The 14,531-nt window shown below is 40.1% G+C and overlaps 1 protein-coding gene across 4 annotated transcripts in view; it reads left to right on the top strand.

The window, feature by feature from the left end:
• Positions 1–14,531, top strand: part of bcar3 (BCAR3 adaptor protein, NSP family member) — a 69,337-nt gene that overhangs the window by 15,561 nt on the left and 39,245 nt on the right. For 2 of the 4 annotated variants that reach the window (XM_039601366.1, XM_031733771.2), the window contains one exon: positions 14,294–14,489. In XM_039601366.1, the coding sequence (XP_039457300.1) occupies positions 14,294–14,489 (196 nt within the window). Of the gene's footprint in view, positions 1–4,953; positions 4,983–6,467; positions 6,583–14,293; positions 14,490–14,531 lie in introns of those variants that run through there. The other 2 variants (XM_031733773.2, XM_031733772.2) reach the window with 2 other exon arrangements.

Below are 14,531 nucleotides of genomic sequence, written 5' to 3'. Positions count from 1 at the left end.
TAGATCTATTACGTCCTCTGGATCAGGCTTTTTTTCGTGTGCCTCACCTTGCTGTTCACTCCTGTCAGGACTACTTGTCTTGGACTATTTGTCATGTTCCTCTGTGCATTTATAAGCAGCTTTAGTTGTGTTGCAGATGCTGTCTTGTTTTGGGAGGCTGCTGAAGGGAGTATTGATGCTTCAGGGGTTAGTTTGGACAGCAACATATGCAGCTGGTGTGCATCAAAGTTAACATCCTCATGGTAAGAGACATGGTTCTAGACGGACATGTGATGTTAGCTTAAATGAGATTTCAGTTTGTTTGCTGCTGCTTTTTGTATTCGATCACAACAGAGGAAGAGACGGCATGAATGTGAATTAATGAGACTTGACCTCAATTTACAATTTGGAAGAAAATGTGTCTTTGTTAATAACAGTAGAGAGAGTTAAACAAGAACCAAAATCAAGTCTTTTAAATAGAATCTGGCACAGTTCGCAGTGGGGACCTGCAGATTCTCAGTGCTCATCACATACAGTTTATGTAAAAACATTAGATGTGTGCACTGAGTTTACCACACAGACATTCTTCGTACTAAATATTAGATAATTCTCGGTGCCAGGCTGGTTAATCTCCCTTGTGAAGGTGATAAACTCATCAACATGACCTTCAGTTAATACTAAGTGTACTATAAACATCTTCCTGTTTCTGTCTGCATGTGTCAGTAACACCAACTCTGCTGTCAGCAATTCTGCTCTTATCTCACAAATGTCAAAACAGGGAATATCTAGCTCCCAGATTTATCCAAATGGTCGAATTCTTGGAGAAAAAGTAAACTTTGAAATGTTCCTTATGTACTTCTGGAATCTGTCCAGCACTGCTGCTATATGCTTCCATGTCAGTGTCACGCTGTGAAAACTGCTCGAGGTCCTGTGAAATTAAACATTCACTATTTTATCCATCTTAAAAAATGACCACTTTTGTCCTTTTCTGAAGAACAGAGCCACCCTTCATTTCTTTATATTTTGCTAGGAGAGCTAGGATTTATTCCAACTTTTTTGGATTTAACCTATACAGGGAGTGCAGAATTATTTGGCAAGTTGTATTTTTGAGGAATAATCTTATTATTGAACAACAACCATGTTCTTAATGAACCCAAAAAACTCATTAATATCAAAGCTGAATGTTTTGGAAGTAGTTTTAGTTTGTTTTAGTTTTAGCTATTTTAGGGGATATCTGTGTGTGCAGGTGACTATTACTGTACATAATTATTAGGCAACTTAACAAAAACAAATATATACCCATTTCAATTATTTATTTTACCAGTGAAACCAATATAACATCTCCACATTCACAAATATACATTTCTGACATTCAAAAACAAAACAAAAACAAATCAGCGACCAATATAGCCACCTTTCTTTGCAAGGACACTCAAAAGCCTGCCATCCATGGATTCTGTCAGTGTTTTGATCTGTTCACCATCAACATTGCGTGCAGCAGCAACCACAGCCTCCCAGACACTGTTCAGAGAGGTGTACTGTTTTCCCTCCTTGTAAATCTCACATTTGATGATGGACCACAGGTTCTCAATGGGGTTCAGATCAGGTGAACAAGGAGGCCATGTCATTAGTTTTTCTTCTTTTATACCCTTTCTTGCCAGCCACGCTGTGGAGTACTTGGACGCTGTGTGATGGAGCATTGTCCTGCATGAAAATCATGTTTTTCTTGAAGGATGCAGACTTCTTCCTGTACCACTGCTTGAAGAAGGTGTCTTCCAGAAACTGGCAGTAGGACTGGGAGTTGAGCTTGACTCCATCCTCAACCCGAAAAGGCCCCACAAGCTCATCTTTGATGATACCAGCCCAAACCAGTACTCCACCTCCACCTTGCTGGCGTCTGAGTGGGACTGGAGCTCTCTGCCCTTTACCAATCCAGCCACGGGCCCATCCATCTGGCCCATCAAGACTCACTCTCATTTCATCAGTCCATTAAACCTTAGAAAAATCAGTCTTGAGATATTTCTTGGCCCAGTCTTGACGTTTCAGCTTGTGTGTCTTGTTCAGTGGTGGTCGCTCTTTCAGCCTTTCTTACCTTGGCCATGTCTCTGAGTATTGCACACCTTGTGCTTTTGGGCACTCCAGTGATGTTGCAGCTCTGAAATATGGCCAAACTGGTGGCAAGTGGCATCTTGGCAGCTGCACGCTTGACTTTTCTCAGTTCATGGGCAGTTATTTTGCGCCTTGGTTTTTCCACACGCTTCTTGCGACCCTGTTGACTATTTTGAATGAAACGCTTGATTGTTCGATGATCACGCTTCAGAAGCTTTGCAATTTTAAGACTGCTGCATCCCTCTGCAAGATATCTCACTATTTTTGACTTTTCTGAGCCTGTCAAGTCCTTCTTTTGACCCATTTTGCCAAAGGAAAGGAAGTTGCCTAATAATTATGCACACCTGATATAGGGTGTTGATGTCATTAGACCACACCCCTTCTCATTACAGAGATGCACATCACCTAATATGCTTAATTGGTAGTAGGCTTTTGAGCCTATACAGCTTGGAGTGAGACAACATGCATGAAGAGGATGATGTGGACAAAATACTCATTTGCCTAATAATGCTGCACTCCCTGTATAATGGAGTTTGTAGAGTTAAAGCTAGATCCGTATTTGGTATGAGACCTTTATTCTTCAACTGTTCAGCTCTGCCCGAACTTTCTTAGGCAAGCTTTCTCCTAATTTCTGTATTTACTCTTCAGGAATAGTTCTCCAGGCTTCTTGAAGGTCATTTCAAAGTTAATCTTTGGGTGTTGGCTGCCTCCTCTGTGTATGTTCATGACGATTTGAACTAAACATTTTAAATTTGGATCCATCACTGCCTAAGGGCTGTTGAAACTGATTTTCAGTCCAGTTCTTGTGTAATTTGGCATATCTCAGCCTTTTCCCTCCATTTCCCTTACTTAATAATGGCTTCTTGACAGCCACCCTTCCACTGAGACCATTTCTGATGAGGTGAGTAGCAGGGGAACGGAAAGAGCACATGCATCGCTCAGCTCCTGTGTCAGGTCTGTTTTTTAAGGACATGATGTTCAGATACTGTTCATTTCATGTAGTTTTTTGGTCTGTCACTTCTCCTTTTGTCAACCACTTGTCCAGTTTGCTAAGATTTTTTAAGGAGACACTGTATACCATACACCAAGTTTTCAGCTAATAGCTGATTGGGAATCACCTTATGGTATAAAAAGACATTTTCGTAGCTTCAACTAAAGGATTTGTTTTATTTATTTATTTATTTTTCTTTTGTGATAGCCTGCTCGTAACACAGTGCATAAAGATCGCCCTATATACAATTTAAAATGAGTTCTTTAAATTGTCTGTTATGTATAGGTGGCACTGGTTCATTCTTAGTGCTAGGTGTGTTTTATTATGGTTGAATGAATCATAGGTCAATGTCATTCTAACTAGGACAGTGTGAATAACTGTATTTGGTCTTTTTTTATGAACACATTCAATAAATTACTAAAGAGAACTTTGATTCATTTTTTGTACATTTTACTTCTATAGAGTCACTAAAGGTGGCTGCACGTAGCAATCTTTATGGAACAAATGTACACGTAAGCTACTGTAATTAATGCTTTTGACTGATTCTGACGTAGCTGTTCCACAGAAACCAGCAGATTTAATTCTACCTGAACTGATTCGTCAGCCAAAGACCTGCTTTTTCTTTTTCTTTCTTTTTTTAAAGACCCTGAGGCTGTAACGGAGGAATGAGGAGTGGCATTAACAGAGAAATGTTTACTGATCAGAAATACACACATGGAAAGACAAGCATCTGTAAACAGAGCCATAAGAAAAATAAAGGAGCAGCAAGGAGTACAGGAATAAGGAGCTGATAGAGAGAAAAGTAAAAATGGAAAAAAGGTTGAAATCTATGCTTGATTTTTCTTTACTTCAAAGCTTCCTAGTGAGAAGCAAGAGGAATACCACAGAATGAGGGAAGTGACTGTAATAAACGTGTAATAGCAGATCCTGTTCTATGCAGGAAGCAGCTTCAGTTGGGAGTGACGCCAAGCCCATCTACTTAATGGTTTACTTGTGTCCTGATGTGTATGGGTGGAAAAACAGTGCCAACCTCAAAGTGCCAGTAAGGCTTTGTTCCAGTATGCTACCTTAGTGTCCATGTGTCAAAGGAGGGTTTGGGCTAAGGACTAACACCAACAGGAAGTGCAGGAAATGGCTATTATGGTGTGGTAATCTCCAAACATTTTTTTAAAAATGTAGTTATGTAAACAGTTTGTTTCTGCACTTCTCTAAAAGATAAAGCTTTGATGTTGCACGCTTCCTAATATTTAAGCAATCGAAAACAAGAAGAAACAGCAAATTTAATCAAACTTCAAACAGCAGGAAATCACTGGTACTTTGTAGACATTGTAGTGCTAATTTAATCTGTTTTGCTTTAGAGTGACATTTCAGCCCCAAACGCCAAGTATGTCCTGGTGTTTCAACATGGTAAAACAACTTTACCTTATCAAAGTTTACAAGACTTGTGACTCTTTTTTTTTTTTTTTTTTTTTTTTCCCATTGCATTATTGCCACATACTCATTTACAGTAAACTATAGATGCACCTCTGTGTGGGCTTAGATGAAGGAGTGGTTGCGTTTTCATCACAAAGACATGTGCCAGTCAGTTTGGAAGGATAATGCTTCTGCTCCTCACTCCAGGCCCTCACATTTTGGGAAGCTCAGGTGATTCAGGAGATGATGACAGATTATACCTCTGACTCACCGTGCTGCTTTCTGGAAATGCCACCCTCGCGTACAACATGCCAAGAATTTTTACATGCCTTTGTGAAAAGGCACTTTAAAACAAAATCTGCTTCAGATGGATTTAGCTTTTACTTCCAAATAGCACTCCACCCAGGCTGGAGTCCAGGAGCAGCTTCTAGGCTTTGGCCTCTAACATTCACAGTGTGCTCTCTGTTCATCGTCAAGAGGAGGCCAAGAAGTAAGTTTCTTTTTTTTCTTTCTTTTTAATTTAAAGAGATAATTTGTTAGTGACCAGATTTACTCAATGTTTGTGGCATTTTTTAAGAAAATACAGTTTAATGTAAATCTTTATCCACTTGTGCTGCCTCACTGCAGATACTGCTAACAGGCAAAACCAAAATAGAAGATAAAATGCAAACATAATTTGGTTTGGTCTTTCAGTTTCTCTGTGTCTTCTACTTCAGGTTATAGAAATCACTTGATCCCTTTATAGAGACCTTTATCTATAGGAAAGGAGTCACAGACCTAAATGTAAAAATATTCATTGTTTAGTTTATCATTCTTATGGTTTATGATCATTTTTACTAGAAGGCATGAGAAATCAAACTTAGAAATCAAACCAGAAGATGTAATACCTGAAATTTCTGTACGTGTCCTCGTTTTTGTTTCAAACCTGAAAAGTCAGGCGCAACTTGTTATAAAAGTACAAACTGAAAGTTACTGCCTTTCTTCCTGCTGGGCGATAATGTCGTGTTCCCAAATGTTGGAACATTAATGAATACCTAAAACGTCTGAACTGCAGGTAAAAGAGAAACTAAAAACAATATTCAGGTTCCTCAGTTTTGACAATTGTAGTGTGAACAACTTGAGATCAAAACACATGCATGTATGTAGCATTTTTGTGTGTGTGTCTAATGTGGGTCATCTGATCATACTGGCTTTCACCGCAGCAGGATGGGCTTATTGTATTGTCTGACAGGAAACGCACACACTCGCACATAAACATGCATGTGTGCACGTGTCTGTGTGTTATCACCTCTAGACAATACAGAGGAACAGGAGCACAAAGACAGGAGAGTGTTGTCCTGAGGGCTGGCGAGCAGAGCCGCACACACAGTCAAACAACACGGGCTAAAAATGAGCTCATACCTGATGTAATGACACAAGGAGAGCTCTTCTTCTTGCTTCTACTCTTTCACAGATGAAATTTAATCATTCTCGCCAGCATTCCTGTTAAAAGAATGCATCAAAGTAGACTCTAAACTCTACTGATTTATGTTTCAGCTGACACTGAGTCAAGTGCGTAAACTCCATGAGGCTTGAGAGCGCCTTAAGTTGCTCAGACGTGCAACATTCATGCCAAGACCACATTTTTCAGCCTCTCTGCAAATAGCAACATTAGGTCACCTCTAAATCTTCTTTAAGTACCAGACTAGTTGGTGGTGTTGGTGTCAGAGGTACCAAACAAAAAGGTTGAGAGCGTGAAATATGAGGCTGTGAAGGGAATACGGAGGAGGGGGAGATGGAGGAAAGGAGGGTAGGGGGGAGTTTTCTTCTGTGCTGGGGGGTAGAAGACAACTCTCCTAAAAGAGAAAGAAAACTCCTCCCAAACACAGAAGTGCATGAAAGGCGGGGCTGAGAGCTCACAAATCACTCCCCAAAGAGAGGAGGAGGAGGGCAGAGTTTGTGACAATGCTGCGCTACTTCTTGTTGCCCATCCGAAGGAGCCGGTCAGCATTTTTTAGTTAGTCAGTTATTCAAATTATGAAAGTCAGTAAGTTTGTGAAGTGAGAGAAAAGAGCAGCGATCACACACTGAGGAGGAGCTCACACTTGCAGGTAGGAATGAGAAGTTTGTAGGAGCGCACTTGCATGTAGTGGGTGTGTAGGAATGTGTGTGTGTGTTTGGGGAAGTTGACAGCAGAGGAGACGGAGCTGAGGCAGCTATCTTTATGATTGTCTCCTGAATGCAAATCTTCCCCCCATTTGTCTGTTTTTCTACTTGTTACTTTCTTTCTCTGGCTGCTGTTTATCTCCCTACGCCGCTGTGCCTTCCCTTCATCTCACAGCTGTCTGTCCGTCCATCCCTCTTGGTTTGCTTGTTTACAGCTCCCAGTGAGTAAGATTTACTCTGGGATTTTTTTTTTTGAGCAATAAGTTGCCATCCCAAGGCGCTGGGTGTAACTGCGGTTGCTGGGATTGGTGGTGTTAGCTGTGGAAAACCCAGCAGGAAATAATTACACGAAATATGAAAGATAAGACCAACGGCATTTCTTTCATCATTTTCTTTTTCTTGTTAGGTTTGCTCACTTAAGCATTTGCTTATTCTGACTCGATGTGATAAATGACTCAAAAATCTGGCTGCTTATCAGAGATGGTGTTGCTTAAGCAGTTACAACACCTAAAATTAGTTGTTGCTAAATATGAAGATGATGAATATGTGTTTGTGACATATGACTTAAAAGATTTGTGAGTTTAAAACAAAACTGTAAATTAAAAGCTCTTATCAGACAGCGCTTCGCTGTTTTGCTCACGATCACTTTGACAGGTCGAGGCTGAAACTCTGACCTCTCAGTTATGAGTTCACATCTTTAAACAGCAAGCCACCAACTAAATGATGACAGAGTTCGGCATGTGTGTCTGTGGGGTGTTGATGGGGGGGGGGGGGACACATGCATGCAGCAGGTTGTTTCAGACATTAGTCAGTGTCATGTCTGAACTTTTCAGTGGAGTTGGAGTAAACCAGTGAGATTCAGCCTTTAATTCTAAAATGTGTCTGTGTCAGATGCAAGGAGCGCAGATTTGTGACGGTTGTGTGCTTCCAGGGGCAGTATTGTATGTGTGGTGTTGTGTTACTTGGATTCCCTGTGGTGTCAGTTGTTTGGTATTCCAGCAAGCCATCAGCACTATACAACCTACTGATCTTTGCAAAGACAGAGTTCCTGCATAGCTGGAAAAGGGGGAAAAACAGATATTTATGGTCTTTATTTAAGTACATTGCTGCATTACTTGGTCATCACCAATATGTGGTACTTTAAATCTGAAGAAAATATTGTACATTTTCCTCTAATGCTGTCATCCGATGCCCAGAAGACTTTACAGACACACAAACATGTGACAAGTACAGAGATGGTGATCCAGATTTATCCATACAGCAGTATACTAAATAATATAGTTAGGAACTTTGAAGCATCTGGGCTAGACACAGCATCTTTAACATCAGTGATGTGGGTTGTGTGAAAGAGGCTGAGTATTTTTGAATTAAACTTAGAACTTGCATTTTTCCTTTATTAAAGCAGTAAGAGAGATGCTGTGGAAATATGGACAAAAACAGAACAATGGACCTTTCTATTATGCACATTACATGATGTTTAATGAAATTTTTAAAAAGCTACAAGCTTTAAAAGATTTGAAATGGTGTTACAGGTACCCCTCGTCCTTATGCTAAGCTCACATCATTATCCTCTAGCTCCAACTTTTCCTTATTGTTGTACAGACAAGTATGAAAAGGCTTGAAGCAGGATCAGTCAGGCCATCGAACTGTCAGAGAGAAGGCAAATGGGTCTGTTACCCAAAATGTCAAACACTGATTTAGTCATTTATGTGAAGAAGTGTTGGGTGGCTGTGCTTCAGGAGGTAGAGGAGATCATCTACTAATCAGAAGCTTGGTGGTTTGATCACTGACTTTTTGGCAAGAGACTGAACATCCGAGTTGCTCCGAGACAACCATTGGAGTGTGAATGCTGGGTTAAAAACACTTGGACACAGAAACAAGCCCTTGTATGAATGTGTGTGTAAATGGGTAATTGGGGCTTGTTGTAAGAAGCGGTTTGGGTGATCAAATTAAGTAGAAAAGCGCTATGTAAGTACCAATCAATTTACATTCAGAGTAACATATTCAGCAGTTTTTTTCCTGCTTCATATCGATCCATTTGGGATCCTTTTGAGTCCACGTGTAGTTAACGTAGTGTGTATGTGCTACCTTACCTTACTTAACCTGTTTCCTGTTTTTGTTCTGCCTGTTTTCTGAACAAAAGCTTGAGTAAATGAAACTTCACTTTCAATCACTGTCCTGGTGATTTTCCTTTTGGAGACAAGCCAGAATTTGTTATACAGCCTGGCTTGCAGTATTCGTGCTTCCTTGTAAGTAACGTAACTTTAATTGTGAAATAACAATAAGATAACAGTGATCACACTAATCAATGCTTCAGGCATATATAACCTTTAATTTCATCACATTAACAAATAATTAAATATATCAGCTTTTTAATGAAATTGTTTACACATGAGAAGATGTCAGAAGTGCATCCCACAATGCAGTGCAATCTTTGTAGTTCAAACATCATTTGAAATACTTAGTTTCAGATTTAAGGTTGCAGGTTCTTCCTGACAGTTCTTTACTCTGCATCTTTTACTGTAGTGAAAATCTAAAAGCTCAATTTGTCACCTACTCAGCTGACACTCGGTGCAACTGTCTGACAGTGTGGTGTACAGTGACTGTGCACAGCCAACACTGATGCGTAGATGTACAAAATGAGTGCACACGCTGAGGGGAAGTTAAGTGTGACTGTCTGAGAGAGTGAGATATGTGCACAAAGGTTTAGAAGTATGAAATGGCAGCTACTGCTGTGGGATTTAATAAGAGCCTCATTAATATGTTAAACACATCTCTCACACACACACACACACACACACACACACACACACACACACACACACACACACACACACACACACACACACACTGGTGAGCCCACGCACTGAAGAGCGCAGTAGGACACCTCTCTCTCTCTCTCTCTAACAAAGACTGGCTCTACACAGTGATCATGTGACAGTTGTTCCCATTGTTCACTTCTGGCCAGGGGTGGTTTTCCTAATGTGTGTGTGTGCATGCGCATGAGTATTTGCGTGCATGTTAAAGCAGGAAGACCCTTTAAGCCAGCCAGAGGAAATCCCTCATTCCCAAGCATGTTGATGTTTGCGCTCGTCCTCCCGGGTGTGTGTATGTTCGTGTGTAATGACAGACCACCTCTGCAGCATCTGAAGCTTAATGTTAAAACCCTACTTTATTTTTGAATCATTTTATCGAGTGTGTTTTGTAATCTAGACGCTCGGTTTGTGTTTTGTAAACGGTCTGTCCATGGTACCAAAGGACTAAGAGAGATTCGTGGAACTCTCTTAAAGACTCCTGATGTTCCCCAAAAAGGCCAATATTTTAAAACCACTACTTGAGTGGATTAGCCAAAGAGCTTTCTGCCTCCTGGCTGATGTGTTGGGTTGGCTGGAGAGATGCTGAGAGAGCTCACCATCAAAACATTTGACTAAATTGAATTGAACCGATTGCAAAAGTAGTGTCCTTCAGATGGAAAGCAAGCTCAAGAGATACTCTGTGAAAAGGAGGAAGGCATATTTGTTTTATTGATAGTAATCCTTTATAATGAACTGCTGTCTTCTAAATGTTTATACTGCCATTTCCTCTTCCTGTTAATCTACACTTCCACCCAAGGCCTTGTGCACAAATGTTATTGTTCCAAACCCAAGGCCTTCACTAGTGTTGGTGACAAACCAAATCTCACTTGAGGATGTTTTGTCTGTTACATTGCTAAAGAGTAAAACTTCTTATTGGCTGGCAGACCTTTATGAACATGTGAAACTGTGTGAATTTCCCTTTCAGCCATTTATTTTGGAATTGTCTAGCTACCCAATCTTACTGGGTTGAGATATTGGAAAAATTAAACTTGTACTCAGCTTTGCGCTACCATATATTTAGGTAAGATAACATAAATACCTTCTTAAAATATTCCTCATAACCAGTTTAAAGACAATAGCAAAGTGATGGTTGGATAAGGATCCACCAATTGTAGGGGAATGATTGGGCATTTTGAAGGATATTTATGAAATGAAACTGAGGAATAAAATGGAAAATGTATGAAATTATGACTGTTTTTCCTCATTGTAACCATCTACATTGCCCTGTTAGTATATGAACATGAGTACATTTGTAAACATGAAATATGTAAACATAGTTATTTCTGATATGTTGATCTTTCTTACTGCTGTTTCATTTTAGTTTAGTTTTGATTAAAAAAAATTATAATAAATTTATCAGCAAAAAAAATTAAAGTGTTTTTTTCTCCAGCTCTTAGAATGAATAATTTATCATCATCTAAAGATTTTCATTCCTGTGTGTTTGTATGAAAGCACATGATTTAAAACAACAGTTTTTCTGTAAAACATCAAGTGAAAATTGATGCCAGTTGAAATGTGGGTCAAAAGTGTAGAAATAACGACTCGGAGTTCTTGATATTTTTTTCTTGATACTCCTATCTTCTGTGCCGTATACTGATCATATTGTCACTTGTGCTTCTGAGGGGTTACATTATGAGCGCTAGCATTAACCGTTACGATACTGATTTTCAGAATTCAAGTTTTTATGTTACTTAACGTGCACACATCTTGATGCATGTACATGAGAAGAAGGCACTGTCACTCAAACCTAATGTGAAGTTAAAACTTGCTGATATAAAACACAAATTCTTTGGCATGGATCTCTTTTAAAATGACGTTCCTTTTGATTCCATGTTAAGTGGTCTCTGATCCACTATAGTGTATACTGTCCATACATAGGAAATAATAGACTTGGTATAGGAAGCACTTGCACTCATTTGCAGTTATGACTACCGGTTGAACAGCTGTGGAGAAGAGAGGGTGAACCAGGGACAAAGATAAAAGTAGACGAGTCCATTATTATAAGAGGTAAAAGGATAAAGAAAAGGGAGAAGGACAAGTCTGGGAGCTGCCATGATGGACAGGCAGGGAGGGAGGGAGGGCATGTCTGTGTGGAGGAGGGCGTGAGACTACAAGAGAAAGGGGGAAGATGGATGAGTAGGGACCAGTGAGAGAAGAGTGAAATAATGCAGAAAAAAATAAATGGTAGGAAAAGAGTAGACAAAAGGTACAGGACAAGAGTGTAGCTGTAGCTCTCAGAATGAATCATTTATTTATTAGTTAAACTGACCCAGTATACGGGAGTAAGTGCTAAGTGTTTGTGTTTTCAATCAGTGAGAGTCAGTCAATTCTCCTCTGCAGGAGAGTGTGTGTGTCTGTGTCTGGCAGATGGTCAGGGCCACACACACACACACACACACACACACACACACACACACACACACACACACACACACACACACACACACACACACACACACAAATACACATACAGCTGACCGTCCCCAAGGGTCGTATAATAGGTTCTCCTGTTGTAGTCGTTCTGCCCTTCAGAGGAATCCACACTCTCTGACCCGGCATGCCTTAGAAGGACTTTTACTGTGTACACTGAAGAGTCCTGAACCAGCCAGCTGTTCCTTTCTCTAAACCAGTATTTGCATTTTTATTGATATTCATGATTACAAGCTGGTGGCTCAGTGACCCCCTGCTGGAGTTAAGTTTTAGCATTTAGTTCCAGTTTAAGGCGGTCCTGGTTTATTTAGGAGTGACCAAACTCCAAGAACCTACTGCAAAGTTATGTCCTCTCGTTTGCAGCCTTCTCCTTTGAGCTGGTGTTAACTATAGTGCCATTTAACGTGACAGCAAACAACAGCCGTAGATGAGAAACGATGCGAGTATTTTTGCCAAAAGACCAAAAAAGTGCTACTAAACACAAATCTTGGCGACTTCACACGGGGTATCAATCATCTCAGTCATTGAGCATACTTTAGCACAGCCCTGGAAGCGGGAAAATTGACTTCTATGGCTGTAATGCTGCTCCAACAAGTGCTCCAATTTATACTTTCACATATTTTTAAGCGCTAGTTCTTTTCACATTGGCAGAAGTCTAAACAAAAATGCTACAAAGACATTTTATCATTTCGGCTTGCTATCAAAGTATTAAATGTAAGACCGTTTGCTGCTAAGAGGCACGTTTCTGTACTGTACACATGGTGTAAAATGATGTCCATCTGAGCTGTTAGCTGTTTTGTTGTTTGTTGCGGATCATCTTTCATGCACATGTAAAAGTGTTCCAGCAGCATTTTTCTGCAGTTACTGCAGGTCAGTTGAACACCAGTCAGTTTGATTATTTTCAGCTAACTCACTCTTTGCACTCAATGAAAAAGAAATTTTGAAAGAAGTTTAACAGACTGAATGAAATCTAAAGTCATCTGCAAGTTAAGTAATTGATTTAAGTTAACATATTAGGCTCTAACTATTCCCACATTTAAAAGTTTCTGCCTGCATCCTTTAAAATCAGTGCGTTTTCATGCCTCTTCATCAGAGCTAACAGCATCTAGCCAGACTGCTACAATCCCAGACCCCGCAATTAACTCTGCGGCTTGTGCTCTCTGATCATAATCAGGCTGTTTAACAATAGCAAACACGGGCTCAGTTGTTCAGATCAGATTCTTAGGTCTGAGATTAGAGAGAGGGTCAGTTGAATCCAGTCTGCTACCGTGTTATTTTAGTTTGTACAGTATGACTAACTGCTGTGCTGTGAGTGATTCAGAGCGGATAAAGCTGTGGTGTTCACTCATCATCACGCAGCAGGGGAATTTCTCTGTCCTGTGCTTTAGTTCCCTGTCATCCTATCGGCCATGTTCATCATGCTGTATTTATAACTGTGTCTGTCTGTTCATTACACAAGATCTAGCTAATGGGCAAAAATAAAGTTGGGTGCAGTGCTGCTCTCTTCGTTTTTTTTTTTCGTTTTTTTTTAAGTATCTGGAGTATGAATCGGGTTTTAAGGAGATTACTGGAATACAAAGTATTTTGAAAATGTCCTAGTGTTATACTGATACTGATACTCAGAGGTTGTTGCTAAAAATATCACATAACACTGAGGCACACAGGGTCAGCCGTCTATTCTGTTCTCATATCCACTAACAGAGGGCTGAAGTCAGCCTTCAGGGTGGTGTGGGGGAAAAAATGGGGCTTCGATCCAAGTATTGTATAAAAATTGGCTCAGGCGAAATTCTCAAACACATCTACTTTACTTTAATCTTCCCCTCCTCAGTGGAAGAATTAAATTGTTATCCATTTGCTAACTTGTGTGGATTTTATTGGCTTCATTTTCAGACACCGTATAGCTACAGATTTTGTTTCAGAGTGTGCACATAAAATTTTTGTTTTTTAAAAAAGGTGGAAAAAATCCATTAAACAGAGATGGGGTGTTATTCAGAGGTCAGATTAACTTGCTGCATCTACTAAACATTAGCAAAAGTGCTAGTAAGTATTTCTGTATGTATGATCACTTGAAAGAGTGTGAGAATGATGGCTTTGTGACTGCATTAAAGAGAGACAACCACTTTATACTGGCTGTGTGTGTCATTTCATCTCAGTCAGTGCTTCATGTCAGCCATTGTTACACAAACGTGTAGCTGAGATTACTGTTCGTTATAACACACCTGAAGACAGCTAATTTGTTAGATTCATTCACTTAGTTTCCTTTATATTTGAAGGAACTCAGTAAAATTATTAATCTCTATTAAGTAATCCAAAGTCATGGTGTATGTCATTACTGTTTAACAGTAAATGTCTGTATGTGTTTTGTTTCCAGAGTTGAGGATGATGGCAGAGGGGCGTTTTGCTAGTCTGCCCAGGTCTCTTCAAGCACACCACACCCTGGGAGGAGGCACAGGCCACTCTGGAGTACCCAGCAGCCCCCTTGGTGCCCCAAGCAGTAATACCTGCTCCGCCAGGAGGCACCAGGCGTCTCTCACATCCTCCATGGATCTTCTCAGCTCCAGACCTGGGTAAGCTGTGTAACCATCAGAAGCTCAGTCATTTATTAGAAA

This window comes from Oreochromis aureus, linkage group 17, assembly GCF_013358895.1.
Source record: "Oreochromis aureus strain Israel breed Guangdong linkage group 17, ZZ_aureus, whole genome shotgun sequence".
In the NCBI taxonomy this organism is placed as follows: domain Eukaryota; kingdom Metazoa; phylum Chordata; class Actinopteri; order Cichliformes; family Cichlidae; genus Oreochromis; species Oreochromis aureus.
Note: the sequence above shows the minus strand (reverse complement) of the source record. Positions and strands in the feature narration are given on the sequence as shown.